Below are 16,217 nucleotides of genomic sequence, written 5' to 3' on the forward strand. Positions count from 1 at the left end.
AGACCTTACACTCAAAGTAAACAGCCTTTGGATAAAAATCAAAGCTCACTGAGCTTGAAAACTTTGCCAGTCAGGTGTTAAGAAAACACACTTTCAAAATCAGAAAAAAAGGAAGTGAGTTTTTGATCATAGTAGGACTCAAGTGAACGGTTTTTTTTTGAGGAGATACGTAAAGCGAAGTTTACTCGATTGATTAACAGAATGGCTGGCTGACAGCCTAACTGGCTAAATGACTGACTGACACTAAAGGGGGAAACTTTCTTTTTGTGTAATTGACTTAATGGCTGACTAGCTTGCTGAATTCCTGTGACTGGGTAAATGAGTGTCTGGTTTGACTGGCTGATTAACTGGCTTTTTCACTCACTAAATTAATTATTTGTCTTCTCTTTTTTACTCAGATATTGACTAGTGCACAGCGCCTCGTCATATGTGTAATACGCTTCAAACGAAAAGTACGATTGCGAGGAGCTCGTTTGGCAGAGGTATGCAAGTATCACGACATTAAATACGGTTTGCTCAAAGCATGAGAAGTAAAAAATTAATGATCTTTTTCTTGGAATTTGCTGTCTTCATAAAAAGTATTCACTCAATACTATGTCAGACTAATGTGCACATTAATGCTTGAAATGTGAAGTAGGGGTACACGTTTGTAAATGTTTAAGTTCCGGAGCCACTTAAAAGCTTAGTTGTAGAAAAAACGTACCTTTGCAATCTACAACAAGTACTTTTGAAGGGGTTATCCCCCTCTCCACCCCCACCCGCAAACAAGAAAAAAGCAAAGCAAAAAATAAAATGACGGTCATATTGGCATCCCAAACAAATCCTTTATTGTTGTACTATATTTCATTTTGACTACTTAACTTTTCCAGACTGTCTGTGGCTCAACTTAATATTGTTTGTTTTTATGTTTACACCACGACGAAAAGAAAGCACTGTTTTCATGGACGGAGTAGCAATTGAGAAACACATGCAAACCTTTTGAAACCAGAGCTATGTCGTCTTGTGTGGATACTATTCACACCGAGGCTATCGAAAAGAAAACACCCTTGAAAGGAAACCCTTTTAAAATCGGTGCCCATACCTACAAACAAACTGTAGATAATTATACACAGTTATTACATCTAATCACCGACTTTAACACTGTTTTCTTTTCAGGGTGCTTAATGCCTGGTGTTTTAATATGACTTTTCCGAGTGTTTTCGTTTTCGAACCTTTTTAGTAACATTTTTCAAAAAATAAACATTAATCTACTGATCTCTACCTTTACAAACTAATTTTGTATGTGCGTTTGGAAGACACATTTTTATACATTTTGTAAAACGGAGCATATTTATGATTTCTAATAATGTTATATGATGAGCAAATGGACAGTGAATTGTCTTATCCACCGTTAACTTTACATGGTTTCCTTACTTACTTGGCCCATAAAGGCGCTGTTACACTTGCAATTTTTCGAGCAACTTGTCTCTCAATTTTGTTTCGACAAGAGTTCTCACACTGCAAAGCTATTCGCTTGACGGTTGTTACACTGGGCAACGTTTCTTGCACTTTGTCTCGCTTTCGATGATCTCATGAGGTTAAAGGAACATTTCACTGGCTGATGACGCAATCCGTTGAGACAGAAGTTGCAGGGCAGATTTCACAGCACGCATTGCTTGAAACCTTCGTTGCTAATTTGGGTAAACCAATGCGCAAAGTAGCAATGGATTCTACTTTCCCCGAAGGGTTCTGCAATTTGCCTCACCTTGTTTTTGGCAATGGTAAAGTGTGCAACTTGCAACTTGTTTCGCTATGGTGTTTCAAGAGAAGTTGCATGAAAGATCGCAAAATGCAACAGAGCCTTGAATTAAATTAGGGTTTCAGTTTAAAACGTATACCATCAGTTTGACCCTTGCGACGGAAATGGTCTAAATTAAAGGCCATGGTATGGGCTGCCTGTAGCCTTTCGTTTCCTTGAGGCTCAAACCAACACTTTCAACCAACTGTACTATTTGGAAGGATTGAATCTACCCCAATTATTTCACAAGACATCAATACGAAATACCATCAGTTTGACCCTTGCGACGGAAATGGTCTAAATTAAAGGCCATAGTATAGGGTGTCTGTAGCCTTTCGTTCCCTTGAGGCTCAAGCCAACACTTTCAACCAACTGTACTACTCGGAAGGATTGAATCTACCCCCAATTGTTTCACATAACATCAAATGTTATGGTACCAAATGAAACATCAATCATGCCTTTACTTTAACAAGGTGCACTCTTTAATGTGACGTAAAAGTTTATCATAGCAACGAAAAAGCCTTCTAAATAATTGCTCTGTATTTTGTCTTCAAAAGCTTATGTCTCAGAAACGAACTTGGTGACCCCCATTTTTTATTGCTGTAAAGTGGTTAGCAGGCTAGGATAAATCTCTCTGCAGAGGTATAAAAAATTCTCTGAAGCGGAATCAGGGCCACCTTAAAATTTTCCAGTTGTGAAGGTGGCTAGGAATCTGCTAAAGATATTTTTTTCTAACTTTGCAGCGGATTTGTTAGTTCCCCAACTATTATTCCAGGAATTGAACTACTTTCGAATGCAAACACATTCTTTCACTTTGCTTAAACACACCACTCGAGGGAGTAAGCCCTATAAAGAACTAGGAAATTTATTAAGAAAAGAAAAACGTCTTCTTTATTGCTGATGATTTTATTCATTTGTTATGCAGAAGAAAAGGAAAAAAAATCATCCGTCGTTTCCCTTCTATTTTGTGATCTTTGAATGCTGCAAATGTCACGTCTCTTTTCTATTATCACGGTAAAAGCCTGATGTTAAGGGTCATCTTTTCTTTCGAAGCTGGCTTACACTCATACAACAAAAACAGTTTCAAAGAACTAAATGAAACATGATTTTTAGCAACTGAAATATAGGTCTATCATTTTGATCGCCACTGAAGCAACACTGCCTTTTGAAGTTATAAAAGAAACGAAGTATCAAAATAACGGGTAAAACTAGCATTTTACTATAGATCTAAGCTTACTGTCATAATTTCACTTACAATAATCTCAGTCTGTTGGTTTAGTTAACACAGTAAACTTCTACTAAAACTTTGGGGCTTGTTCTACTGGCATAACGATGATTCTTAACCCGTTCTTTCTTTTATCCGACGGTTGTATTGTAAACCACCATATATGCCGGAGGCTGAGTTTCTGAAGCATGGCACACTCCTTGGAATGGCTCGGTGGTTACAGCATCGTTGAGTGCGTGGAACATAGAAAGAATTTCCGCAAGGAAGACTGGTACAACGGGAACGACGACGAATTATCTGGCCAAAGCAACATCGACGTTTCCGTGGGTCAAAAAAGAGGCCACCACACTGGAACTGGGGAATTCGTGGGCATGGCACCTTTCTGGGAGATACACGATTGTGACAGCATCTTTGGGTGCGCGGAACATAGAACGAGAGTCCGCAGCGCTTCTTGGTGCATCTATCTTTGATGCGTAAAATTTGACCGTAACAGCATTTGTGAACCCGAGAATTGTATGGAAGGCCACCGCACCGGAAATGTATGGGAAATGGAGTGCAGGGCATGCCCCTGGGAATAACTCGACCGTGACAGCATTTTTGGGTGTGTAACACATATGGAACCCGATTACACCGACGTCGTCGGCATCGATAGCGAATGGGCACTACCTGACCAAAACAGCACTTCTGAAAACGAGGACTGTAAAAGGAACTTCCGCATCTAAATTTTTGCAAACATTAGGTAGGTGGTAAACCACCACATATGACGGAGGCTGAGTTTCTGAAGCATGGCACACTCCTTGGAATGGCTCGGTTGTTACAGCATCGTTGAGTGCGTGGAACATAGAAAGAATTTCCGCAACGAAGACTGGTACAACGGGCACGACGACGAATTATCTGGCCGAAGCATCATCGACGTTTCCGTGGGTCAAAAAAGAGGCCACCACACTGGAACTGGGGAATTCGTGGGCATGGCACTTTTCTGGGAGATACACGATTGTGACAGCATCTTTGGGTGCGCGGAACGTAGAACGAGAGTCCGCACGGCTTCTTGGTGCATCTATCTTTGATGCGCAAAATTTGACCGTAACAGCATTTGTGAACCCGAGAATTGTATGGAAGGCCACCACACCGGAAATGTATGGGAAATGGAGTGCAGGGCATGCCCCTGGGAATAACTCGACCGTGACAGCATTTTTGGGTGTGTAACACATATGGAACCCGATTACACCGACGTCGTCGGCATCGATAGTGAATGGGCACTACCTGACCAAAACAGCACTTCTGAAAACGAGGACTGTAAAAGGAACTTCCGCATCTAAATTTTTGCAAACATTGGGTAGGTGCAAATGTCTTTAACACAATGCGACCATAACAGCAAACGTATAATGAATGACTGTAAGGAATCCTTCCAGCGCAGCAGCGTTGATTGATGGGATCGTATAGACCGCTTCCACATATCCCAAGGGCCGCTGAAGCGAGAGTGGTATTTCCACCTACGGGTTAAAAAGAAGGCAGTCAGGCTAGGTAATCATGATATATAGGTATCACTTGCCGATTACAGTCGGGCTTTCATGAAAAAAAAAAAAAAAAAGCCGAGATTGATGTGCAAAACAGTGCGGTCATTGAAAGCGCAAGAAAGCTCTTTAAAGTGATGGGTATTACTTATGTGTCAGTAATTCTAGAATACTCGTTCATTGCCAAGTTTCAGGACTTAAAAAGAATACCACCACGGTGCGGAGTCACGTAGTAAGGAAGTATAAGCAACTACGACGGCTACGGCGACGGAAACGTCACTTTAAAATATAAGTTTGAGCTACCTTAACTGATTTCACAATTTTTCCAGAAATGCGTGCCACACGTGCAGAACGATCATTTTTCTTTTTTTAATCAATGATATCACTGCTTTTTGGTGTTGTCATTGCCTTTTCTTAAATTTAAATGCACGCGTGGCTTAAAAAACGAGCAATAGATTCTGTAGAGGTCGTTCTCAATTTGGAAGTTTTCAATAATTCACACCGGGGTTTGGTTAGTTTTACGAAGACGTCAATGTCCAAGCTGTTCAAATCACTGACAAAATTCTTATCGTTAAGTGACTGCGGTCTCCGGGGACAGAAACGGCGGATTTGGGAGGTGGCGGGGGGGGGGGGGGGGGTGACCCACGTTTATTTTTTGGATATCTCGTCGAGAATGCTGAAAGTAGCATTTCGAGCTTCAAATATTTAAAACAAAATTTTCTGGCGGAGAATTCCCTCAGAACACCCCTTACAATTTAGCGTCTCCAGGGCTTGCGTGTTAGCCCCCCCAATATATACAACACTCCGCCTCCCTGGAACTTTGAATAACTCCTAAAAGTGAACGCCGGAGTTTTCTAGAATCTAGCCGAAATGGAGTGAACGATATTCGCATTTGGAATTAACTAAAGACTATATTAAATTTGCAGAGCAGTATTGGTCGAGTTGGATACCGTAAATCGACACGAAGACTACATAGGGATCGAATATTAGCAGATGAAATACTTCACTGTCGTGACCTCATCATCATAGGGAATTTTATGGACCTGAGAGGGTTGTTTAGAAATTTTTTGATCCAGTTATTACCTTGTTTGTCTGTCAACAAAGTGTTGTTCTCTTGGTTAACACTGTCTTCATTCGTTTCAATCGATTCAGCTGCATAATCTTCCTGATCTTCACTGGACTCTGAATAAAATAATCATCTTGTTGTAACAACTCAAACTGAAAAGGGTATAATAGCCCTTATTCACGATAGCCGCCATGCTGGTTTTCAAATTGTACCTTTTACAATAATTTTATATCTTTTGATTGCCTCCGACATTTTGACTTTCTACTTCGTTATCTGCTCAATTTTCGCTAAAAAAACATCGAAGTAACTTGTGTAAGCATTCTATTTTACTCCTTAGGTGATAAACATTCAATGAGCGTGAAACAAGTCATCTGCGTGACTAAGATGTTCGTTATAATCTCTCGAAATAGTGTTGTTTGCTCCCTCAGAGGTGTGTAGCTAATTTGCATGATAAAGGCAAATCCAACATGGCGGCTATCGTGAATAAGGTCTATTAGTATGTTATCCCTAACTTTAATGGTCTAGCTTCCATATGTCTCCCACACATTCAGTGGTATAGCAGCTAAGTCTTACGTTCGACTAATGTTATAGCAAGCACTCTGATTTTTTCCGAGAATATTCTCGTCATCATTCCTCATTTAATAATAAGAGTTTCATTTTCCAATAAACTTGACAGCTGTTTAAGGTTCTAGGGAGCTTAGACGCGGACGGCAACCGGAAGATAATTTAGTAGTGTCTCCCAGATTTTTAAACTAATAATCTCTAATGGAGAAAAGATACTCAGCAATGTAAATGTCGCTGTATCGGAAGTAGTATTTTGTTACAAATATTTAGATAATATCTAAATTACTACTATGTAAAGAGTAGAATTTTTTACTTCTTCCGATATCTTTATCCTCTAAAGTGAATATCAGTAATACAGAGAGGGGATTTGTCCTCGTAAAATTGGAATCAACGTTACTCAGTGTGGAGGCTTATCGTCTGTTTATTAAAAAGTGGGTGACACTGAGACTGTTGTATTTTTTGATGAAATCATAGTTAATGCATGGAGATGGTTATGAAAGTCAGCAAATTCCTTTGTTTCATGTTTTTGTCCGTATTTTTGGCCTTGCCCTTGCTTGCCCGTGGGAGTCGCGGTGGCCTCATGGTTAGTGTGCTCGAGACCGGATCGAGTAGTCTGGTTACGGGGCCTGGCCGGGGACATTGTGTTGTGTTCTTGGGCAAGACACTTTACTCTCACGGTGCCTCTCTCCACCCAGGTGTATAAATGGGTACCGGCGTAATGCTGGGGGTAACCCTGCGATGGACTAGCATCCCATCCAGGGGGGGAGCATAAATACTCCTAGTCGCTTCATGCTACAGAAACCGGAGATAAGCGCCGGCCTGATGAGCCTTCTGGCTCGTAAGCAGAGACTTTTACTTACCTTGCTCAAAACACCCCTTTTCTCCAAACGATAACCACTCAAATCCTTTGATTAAATTATGCGCAACTAATTTACAAACCCGTGCAAAGCGAAAACAAAAGATTATGCAGGGTCACGGTCAATTCAACATCGATTGCGACAACAGTGTTCTCGCGTTCTCGCTTTTGAAGGTTCTAAGGTTTCATAACCAGTCCCTCGATTAACTATGATGAAATCGGTGGCTGGGTGGCTTCATAGCTCAGTTGTTAGAACATTGCACTGGCATTGCAGAGGAGTCATGGGTTCAAATCCCGTTGAATCCCCCTGGATGTTTACTGGTGATTAAAAGAGAAACACTTAACTGAAATTGTCCTGATAGAGAGAGTGGTTTTCAATTGAGTGTCGAAAGTAATTAGCGAATTGCTTTGGTTTATAATTACTTCACTCAGTGATTGGTTCAAAGTTCTCGCACTAATTTTCAAACAATCAGAAGTGAAACCAAAACCAATCATGGCTCGCGCGTGCACATTTTCCCGCGCTTTGTGTCGGCTACGTGTAATTACTTCGAGGTTTTGATTGTTTTACTGGATTGTCTCTGTCCTTTTTGATTGGTCAAAGTAATTACTTTGGTTTTGATTTTACGACACTCATTTGAAAACCGCTCTAAGTGCGAGGATTAACTAGTTCTCCCTTCCGAACTGTAGATATCTTAAGAGTTTTGATCATCGCAATTATAAACGGCAGGAAGGCCTGAAGAATTAAGGCTCGAACGAGATTTGAAGCCATGACCTCAGTGATACCGGTACAGTGGCGTACCAATTGAGTTTTCACGCAAGGCGTTGGTCCCTTTTGTGAGCTTATGGTGATTCTGCAGTAGAGGATGCAGATATGCACCTTGCCAGCAGAGCCTTTCTTAACTCGACGAGAAAGAAAGGACTCTGCAGAAATCGTGTAAGGTCTTTATTGAGTATGCGCAAGCCGTTGCTTGGAGACAATGTCAAACCCAGGCCAAGCCTCGATCGCACCCCAATACGCCATATTGATTTTCGTACTGGCTCGATTTTGACCTTCGCGTTGCCAAAAATATGATGCGCAGGCTGCCTGCACCGGTTTGGCGGGAGTTACTAGCCCAGAAACTCGGGCTGCGGCGACTTAAAAGACTTGACACGATTTCTGCAGAGCCTGTCTTACTCACCCTCTGGTGGGCTTTAGAGAGGCTCTGCTCGCAGGGTCCAGGTATGAGGAGACCATGCATATATGAAAGACAATTTATTTGATTTGTTGATAGAAGGATGTTAACATTTTTTGTCATAGCGTCTTCCTTTGAAGCCAGATACTTTGACCTAATGGCTTAAACAGGATAAGCTCAATGTCTGGCCACAAACCACCAGTTATTGGTGGGCTTCCCTTGACTTTGATAATTACAGCTTCGTTACAGTTTCAGTATTACACTACGAAAAAGATAAGTAGTAACTACAAAACGTTGTGGCTGTTTATTTGTGATAGAGTTTCAGGTGACTGTCTTCAATACAACTGACCTACACTACGAAACTACAGAAATGTATCATTATTTCATGCTAGTCTTCAACAGGGTATGATTTTGGGTTAAATGCCTTTTGCTCCGTTCACACCAAAGCTTAACCATGCTTTGAACATGTTTAGTTAAACACGGTTTCAAAGTGTTTTCTTTTTAAATTATGTATACTGATTTTTGCTCACTACTAATTTAGCACAGATCAAAGCATGTATTGAAAATCACCTGAATCTCAAGTAAAAGCCAGTCCTTCATTTTTCTGTGACTGATTTTCATTTTGTTAAACTCAGTTTAATTAAACATGTCTTGTTGGTGCGAATGGGGTATCAAATAAGGTCTGAAAACTCTGATTTCTGTCTTAAACAGGATAGGGAAATCGGAGAATTATGTCTTAAACAGGGTCAGGGTTTGAGCGGCCGGGCCGCATCTCCCTACCCAATCATCTGTGGAGTACGCCCCGCACCCCGGCCTTCACCCCAAAATGTATCAAAAGAGTTATACCTTCGTTTTCATAGGTGTCTTCTTCATCCATATCCTCGCTGTCTTCATCTTCCTCTCCATCCGGGACAATGTCATTTTCCGGGTCTTCGCTGAAAGCTGAGCGCAAAAATGACTTCGGGATTAGTAATTTCAAACTCTTTCTTGACAATAGCAGGACATTTAGTTAATTATCAAAGGAAGAACTATTTTTGCCGCATCTGAAGAGTGACTAGCACTGACATAATTTGATATTTCTTTCATCGCAAGTAATGCGCTGGTCTCCCAACATTGACCTGGGATCAATTCATCGGCTCAGACGCAGTGTCACATGTGGGATGAATTTGTTGGTTCTCCACTCTTCTCCGAGAGGTTTTTCTCCAGTTATTCCGGCTTGCCCCTCTACTCCCTCAAAAAAACCAACTTATGATTTGATGTGTTGATTCGATTCTGTACAGCGGTGTCCCCAAATAGAGCCTCAGCACTAAATATACTCAACAATTAAATAAATTTCATTTTCATTCGATGTACTTTTCCTTTCTTTTCATTGGCCGAGAGTGCAGCACGTGACCTGCAAATAACTGCCCACAAATAGGTGTTTTGCTGCAAATAATAAACTGCTCATGCGTAATTGAAGCCTGCGCTCTTGTGTGAAAATGGCAGTTCGCTTTCCTGAGCTTTCAGAAAGTGATTTAATTGCTGGGAGTTGTAAAAAACAAACTCAGCCATCGAATGATAAAACAATTATTGAACTCGCTTATAGCAAAATATAGTGATTTGTCAGTGTCTTGCAGATTAATACTTTGCTCAACCTCGCCCAATATATGTTTATTATTATTATCATTACGAAAAAATTATTAAAGGATATCTGTTACCTTCATCATTATCATTGCTTTCCATCTCCGCAGCGTCTTCTTTTCCTTCAAGCAAATTTTCGTCGTCTTCCATGGATTCTGAGCAAAATAAAAATGTTAATGTGAGAGCTGGTTTTGTCTGGGGTTAAGAGATTGCAATTTACAATTTAAAATTTAAAATTTGTTGCTTAATGGTTATTTTATTTCAGCGACTTTACCCAGGTAGATGTCGATTCCTCCAGCAATGTCAGAAACAAGATTACAAAGAAATGTGAACCCCTACATGAATACTGACAAGAGTTGATGGGAAACGTATAACACTGAGATTCATGAAGGCTTTCTAAAGTAAAGGTGAGATAATGATTTCGGAATGCAAAAATATAATATTGGAAAGAACCTGACATATTGTAATTTCAAGAACTACTCTTATTTTTGTTGATACATCCTAACCTAGGCGAAAACTGAAATATGGACAAATGGCTCGGTTATACCGCGAATGCCTTGAATAATCACCACTTGTAATCTTAAAATTTCGTTCGACGACGCCCTTAAAACTAGCTCGTAGAGGCAGTGTCAGCGTTAGCGTCCTGTTTAGCTCAGAGCTTAAATTGGACGAGCTTGTAGATCGCAGTTCAGTTTGCCTAATTTTATCTTCCAGTTTTCTATTTCATATCAGAATGGTCTCGGAGGCATAAGCGGGGAAAACCCACAAATTAAAAGTTAGCTAAACATTAGCCACTTAAAAATGGCGATTATGCTCAGGAACAACGAGGTAATTAAGTATGATGGGGTCCGTTTTTCGGCAAATCCCGAAAGTTTCCATGTGCCCGTTTCTCGAAAGTCCCGAAAACGTTTCGGACCCTAAAAGCCATTTGTAAAACTGCCAACCGCTTGCTTTGGAAAGGCGATCTTTCAACATGTTTTCAAGCTAAATAAGAGAAACATGTCTGTGAAGTTTGACGAATTAAACCCTCTCCGTTCTTTAGATACAAAGGGAATTGTGACACCCGAAAATGGCCCGTAAAGTTTTGGGACGTTCGACAAACGGGCCCCAGGCCTTATTCGAATGTCACAATTCTCTCTTTGTCTCAAGAACGGAGAGGTGTTTAAGTCATGAATCTCCACAATCGTTTTGCTTTTTGCTATCTAAAATCTATTGTTAAAAAGACCAGCTTTCCAAAACAAGTGGATGGCAGTTTTGGGCCCCAAAAGTTTTCGGGACTTTTCGAGAAACGGACTCCTGTTTGCAAAGAGCAAGTAAATCAGAAATTATTTCATCCTTTACCATCTTTCAGTTCTTCTGTTAACCGGTCAAAAGAAAGCTCGTCGTCGTAGGCTTGTTCATCGTTTTCGATTGTTAATTCTTCGAGGGGAGATATCTTCTCGCTTTCTGCACTTATCGCCAAAAGAGGAAACGTAGCCAGGAACAAAACGATGATAAAAGTTACTCTCACCATCTTGGAAAGCTAGATCGCCAGGAATCGCTTACCTAGCCTTACGGAATGAAAACTCCCTTTTATCCAGTTCGTTTCTTGCTTATATTGAGCGAACTCCCAAAATACTCATCACTGAGGACCCAGTGCTTGAGTATTCGTTGGTGTTTTAAATTGTTTTACTAGTGAACGTCATTAAACATGAAGGGTTTAAGTGTTCATCAATATTGTAATCTCTGCCTTCGGTCAAGTCCGTAAAACTGACGGGGAATTAAATAGATGTGGGTGTTTAAATAGATTTCTATTTAATATTAGCGATTCCAGATATTTTTAAATTTACATTTAAAAAAAAGTAGAAAAGAAAAATACGAGGCCCAGAAAAGGGCAAACTTAGTCAATAACTATCAATATTTATTTGTAAAATTTTAGCATTTCACTCTCCTTAGTATACAAGTACTAGTGAACTTAAAACAGACCTTACTAAATGCCAGTGCATAAAGGAAATTGCAGCACGTGCACTTTCTGGCAAGTTTTCGTTTTATTAATTATTATTATTTCGTTGATTATGCAAGTTCAATGCTTTTAAAGCCTAGTATGGAAAATAACCAAGATAAGATGTGACAAAAACTCTTTAAATAAGATCCAAAACAGAAAAGTAAGCCACTTTTATTTGACAAAGCAGGACAAATATTAGGGCAGCCATAGGCTGATGTGGAACTGCTGGTTTCGGCCATAAATGATTTGCAATAATAGAAATATTAAGTTACTGAGTGTGCAGAAAATTTCAAAAAGTAGATAAATGAATAGAATATAAATTTCTAAAATCTTAAAATATACAAAGCCATCATCTATCTTCGCTATCAGTAGGAACTTTAAATGAAAAATTAATTCATTTTTATTCTTTTCAATGTTCTTCATTTTGTGAGTGATCAAATTGGGACTAACTTCCAACTACGGTCTACACTATAAACTTTTCGGCCGGCGCATTACTCAACGTGCCAGTCGTGAAAGTTTCAATAAGGGCCCTTTCGAGCATATGAAATTGAACGAAAATTAAACGTGAAACAAAACAGCACAAATGGAAATAAATAAGATTAGTATCACCCAACTAGTGGACTAATGCAACTGCTGCATTTTGATTGGCTACGCTACTAGAGGACTATTAGTAATAGTCATAGAGTAGCGAAAAGCGTGACCCTTTCTTTCGTTTTATTCCCAAAGAAATATATTTTCGACTTGCATTTGCTAACCTTATTATTGCCTTTTCTGTCCGACTAGTTGGGGGATACTAAAACAATTAGACCCTTCGCCCTCAATGGCCACGGGTCAATAATAGCCCATTTGGCTTCGCCTCATGGGCTATTGACCCGTAGCCCTTGCAGACTACGGGCCTAATTGTTTATAAATAGTCGAGATCAAAGAATAATTCGATGAAGAGTTACATTCCGAGACACAGGTTCACTACCATACTAAGGGCCCGTATGTACTGGGCAAATTTTTGTTTATTTTGCGAAAAAATCTGCCACCATTTCCTTGATACAAGTGCGCACGGTTATTTTTTTCCCACCTAATTATGTAGCTGGTAGTTAATCCGCAATTATCAGCATAGCTATTATTCGGATCGTTTCAGTTAGGGTTTTCCTTTAAAAACAGGCAAACTGTCCAATTTCGAAAATATAGGACAGTTTGTTTAAGCCAATCAAATCCCACAAAATACAATAGGTCATAGAAACTAGCCAATCAGCACAAAGCATAGCGTCAGCGCTGTTGTCTCTGTTTGTAGTATTTGACAATGGCGGAATTTGCCAAATTTTTCCATTTCTCAGGACTTTTTCATCGATATCACCGCAAATGGGAGATTTCCTACGTTTCCGGAAGAAGAGCTTGCCAACCTGAGAGGCAAAAACCAAAACTAAAACAGCTCCAAGAGTACAAAAACTTGGCTGAATGTTTTCAGAGTGGAAGGTGCAGCGTAACGAAGCTAGAAAGTTCGAAGATATCTCTCGTCATGACCCACATTCAGTTATTTGCTGTTTTTTTTACTGAAATTAGAAAAAAGGACGGTCACGAATAGGAAGCAGAAAGTTTGGCTGTCATTCATTGCTCGCTGTACCGTCACTTAAAAAAACTGTGGCGGAAATTACAGTATTTTGCGAGATCGTGAATTTGCAAATTCAAGGCAACAACTTAAAGCGAGTGCAGGGTTACGGAAAACGAAAAAAATGCTTCTCGTGCTTTAATCGAAGCGATATATTTAGATGCTTACAAGAAGGTACATATTCTGTATACGGATATTTGAACTCACGAGTTAAATCTTTTCAGGCGCTTACGTTAATTAACAATTAAAACGAACCAACAAGCCACTCACTTTCACATAATATAAAACTTAAGATTAATTTTGGAAAATTTGACATCTTTTTTAGAAAGTACTCAGCTTTCACACTGTTCAGTGATTTGGCACGATTATAAACTGCAAATTACGTTCTTTACCCAAGCATAACTTAAAACGAACCTTCAAGCAAGTCACTGTCACGCAATACAAAAAAAGAAAGTACACAAAAATTTGGTTTTATCAACGGAGTTGATAATGTAAATTGACCACCGCACAAGGATTCTAAGCGTTTCGAGCGTTAGGCTTTCATCAGAGCGATTCGAGGGATTATGGGTTGTGTGTAGTTTTTATAGTAGACTAGAACACAAGGTTAGTGGTCGCAGCGGTTAAACAACAAATGAATAAAGGGGTTAGTTTCTAAAGAAACTGTGGTGCTGCGTCGCTGGGGAAGAAGTACACAAAAATTTGGTTTTATCAACGGAGTTGATAATGTAAATTGACCACCGTACAGGGATTCTAAAAGCTGAATTTGCAAATTTAGAAAGTACTTAGAAAGTACTCAACTCTCTCAACGGTCAATGACTTGCCGACGATTATAAACCCAAACATTACTTAAAACGAACACAGAAGCAAGCCACCCACTTGCGCACAGTAAAACTAACTTAAGGCCATGTTACACGAAGCAATTTTCACGTGTAACACCCCATACTCCAACTGCTATTTTTGCGTTGCGAGTTGCAAGAAACATTTAACGACCCTCTACTTTTCGTAACGTTGCGAGACAAGTTGCTTGCGTGTAACATCCCCTCAGCAACTTGCAACGCAATTTTGTAAGAATGGGCCAATCAGAGCTCATCTTTCACTCGCCGGAGATTTCAAGATGGCGTCCACCATCTTGTTTGTTATTGTATGCTTTGCAAGTTGCGAAAAGAGTTGCAAACGTGTGACACCTCCTCTGCAACTTGAACGGTTTATTATCCGTCATTGTTGCCTTGCAAGTTGCAAGAAAAATTGCTTCGTGTAACATGGCCTTTAGGATTAGTTTTGGAAAATTCGGCATCTTTTTAGAAAGTGCTCAACTTTCATACTGGTCAGTGATTTGGCAGGATTACAAACTGCAAATTGCGTTCTTTACCCAATTATATCTGCGACACAAAAAGTTGAACAAATCGATGGTGAATAAGAAATGTATACTCGAAAACAATGCTCAGCATACACATTCATCAGCTACAAGCAACACAATCGGGAGGGGCATTGGGATCCTAGCTAAGTTGCGTCATTACTTTTTTCTTGCCATTTTAAAAGATGTATTTTTATTATATAAACGCCAATGAAATACCAAGTGAACTTTCGTGAGCGAAAATTTGCATTTTAAGAGGTAAAATCCAACGTGTCGTCACGACGTAGTCAAAATGGTTTCCCGGCCCGCTGAGATGCTTCAGAAAAAAATATTTCGTGTTATCTTCACCAGTGAAAAGATCACAGTTGCTATGGTTACATGTAAAAACGCACCTTTCCATGCCTTTCGTGAAGTGGTTTAGTATTTTACTGGTGTTTATATAATAAATAGAATATTACGTGGCTGCTTGGAGATACGAAATTTCTCTTTCTTGTTGAAAAATATTTCACGAATGAGCGCAGCGAACGAGTGAAATATTTTTCAACACACGAATGAAGAGAAATTTCGTATCTCCGTGAGGCCATGTAATATCCTGTATTTCTCTTATTTACTCTCTCCTTATATACGGTGTTACCATATGTGCGGCAATACTTACGTAGCTGGTAGATACTTTATTTGTATTGCAGAAAAAGGCAATTAGAATCAGGACCTTTTCCCAGTATAATGATTATACTTCTCCTCTGTTCAGAGATTTGATCATACTTCTCCTTTGTTCAGAGATTTAAACTTTGAAATTCCTTTACGTTATATAATATTTAAGATGTATCATGTCTAAATTTCATTTAAATTTAAAGTATTTTCTTTACCCCTTCAAGAAAAAAGTATGAAAAAATACGCTGGTCTCCAGATCCAAATTTTGTGTTCCTTCCGTGAGTAAAAACTATGGTAAATTTAATATTCGCTTTAATGGAGCTATACATGTACTTTGGAATAATCTTGAAGAATCTTTGAAGAGTCTAAGCCTTTTCAACTTTAAACAGTCTTTAAAAAATTACATTTTCGAGTCTTATTAACTTTTAATTCTATTTGTTTCCTGGCCAGAATATCTTCCGCGACGCCCTTGGTTCAACAAGCAACCATGGTCCCTCCAACGAAGTCGATGAATCCAAAAACAATGATCTGCACACGCGCACTGATCTTTGTAATCATCTGCTTTGCCCGGTTGTTCAAATACCGATTAACGCTAATCCCAGATAAAAAAATAACCAACGAGTTTATTTCCCTGTACTCCCAAATGCTGTTCAATGCTGATATTCAGCAAAACTTTACATTAGAAGACGTGAATCTTAAAAAACAAAAATAAGCAAATTAAAGAAACTATCACGAAAAAATTGAAAACATGAAACAAACGTTTGCGCTAATCGTGGATTAAGTGAATCGGCTTTTGAACAACCGGGCCCTGAGCAATTATATTCAATCGAA

At 39.4% G+C, this 16,217-nt stretch overlaps 1 protein-coding gene across 1 annotated transcript; it reads right to left on the reverse strand.

Annotated features, from left to right (window-relative positions):
• Positions 1 to 3,908: 3,908 nt before the first annotated feature.
• Positions 3,909 to 11,307, reverse strand: LOC137976839 (uncharacterized). Its single transcript, XM_068824176.1, has 5 exons — positions 11,136 to 11,307; positions 9,872 to 9,949; positions 9,021 to 9,116; positions 5,600 to 5,698; positions 3,909 to 4,495 (listed from the first exon to the last, which is right to left on the reverse strand). The coding sequence occupies exons 1-5, from the start codon at positions 11,305 to 11,307 to the stop codon at positions 3,909 to 3,911; spliced, it is 1,032 nt and encodes a 343-aa protein (XP_068680277.1).
• Positions 11,308 to 16,217: the final 4,910 nt, after the last annotated feature.

The sequence above is a fragment of the Montipora foliosa genome, chromosome 11 (genome assembly GCF_036669935.1).
Source record: "Montipora foliosa isolate CH-2021 chromosome 11, ASM3666993v2, whole genome shotgun sequence".
Lineage (NCBI taxonomy): Eukaryota > Metazoa > Cnidaria > Anthozoa > Scleractinia > Acroporidae > Montipora > Montipora foliosa.

Excerpts from the sequence above, each read along its gene's own strand:
- LOC137976839 (XM_068824176.1), bottom strand. The coding sequence starts at position 11,307 with ATGGTGAGAGTAACTTTTATCATCGTTTTGTTCCTGGCTACGTTTCCT. Across the intron at positions 5,699-9,020 it reads AGACACCTATGAAAACGAAG|AGTCCAGTGAAGATCAGGAA; the intron begins GTATAACTCTTT and ends TATTTTATTCAG. Across the intron at positions 4,496-5,599 it reads TTTGTTGACAGACAAACAAG|GTGGAAATACCACTCTCGCT; the intron begins GTAATAACTGGA and ends TTTAACCCGTAG.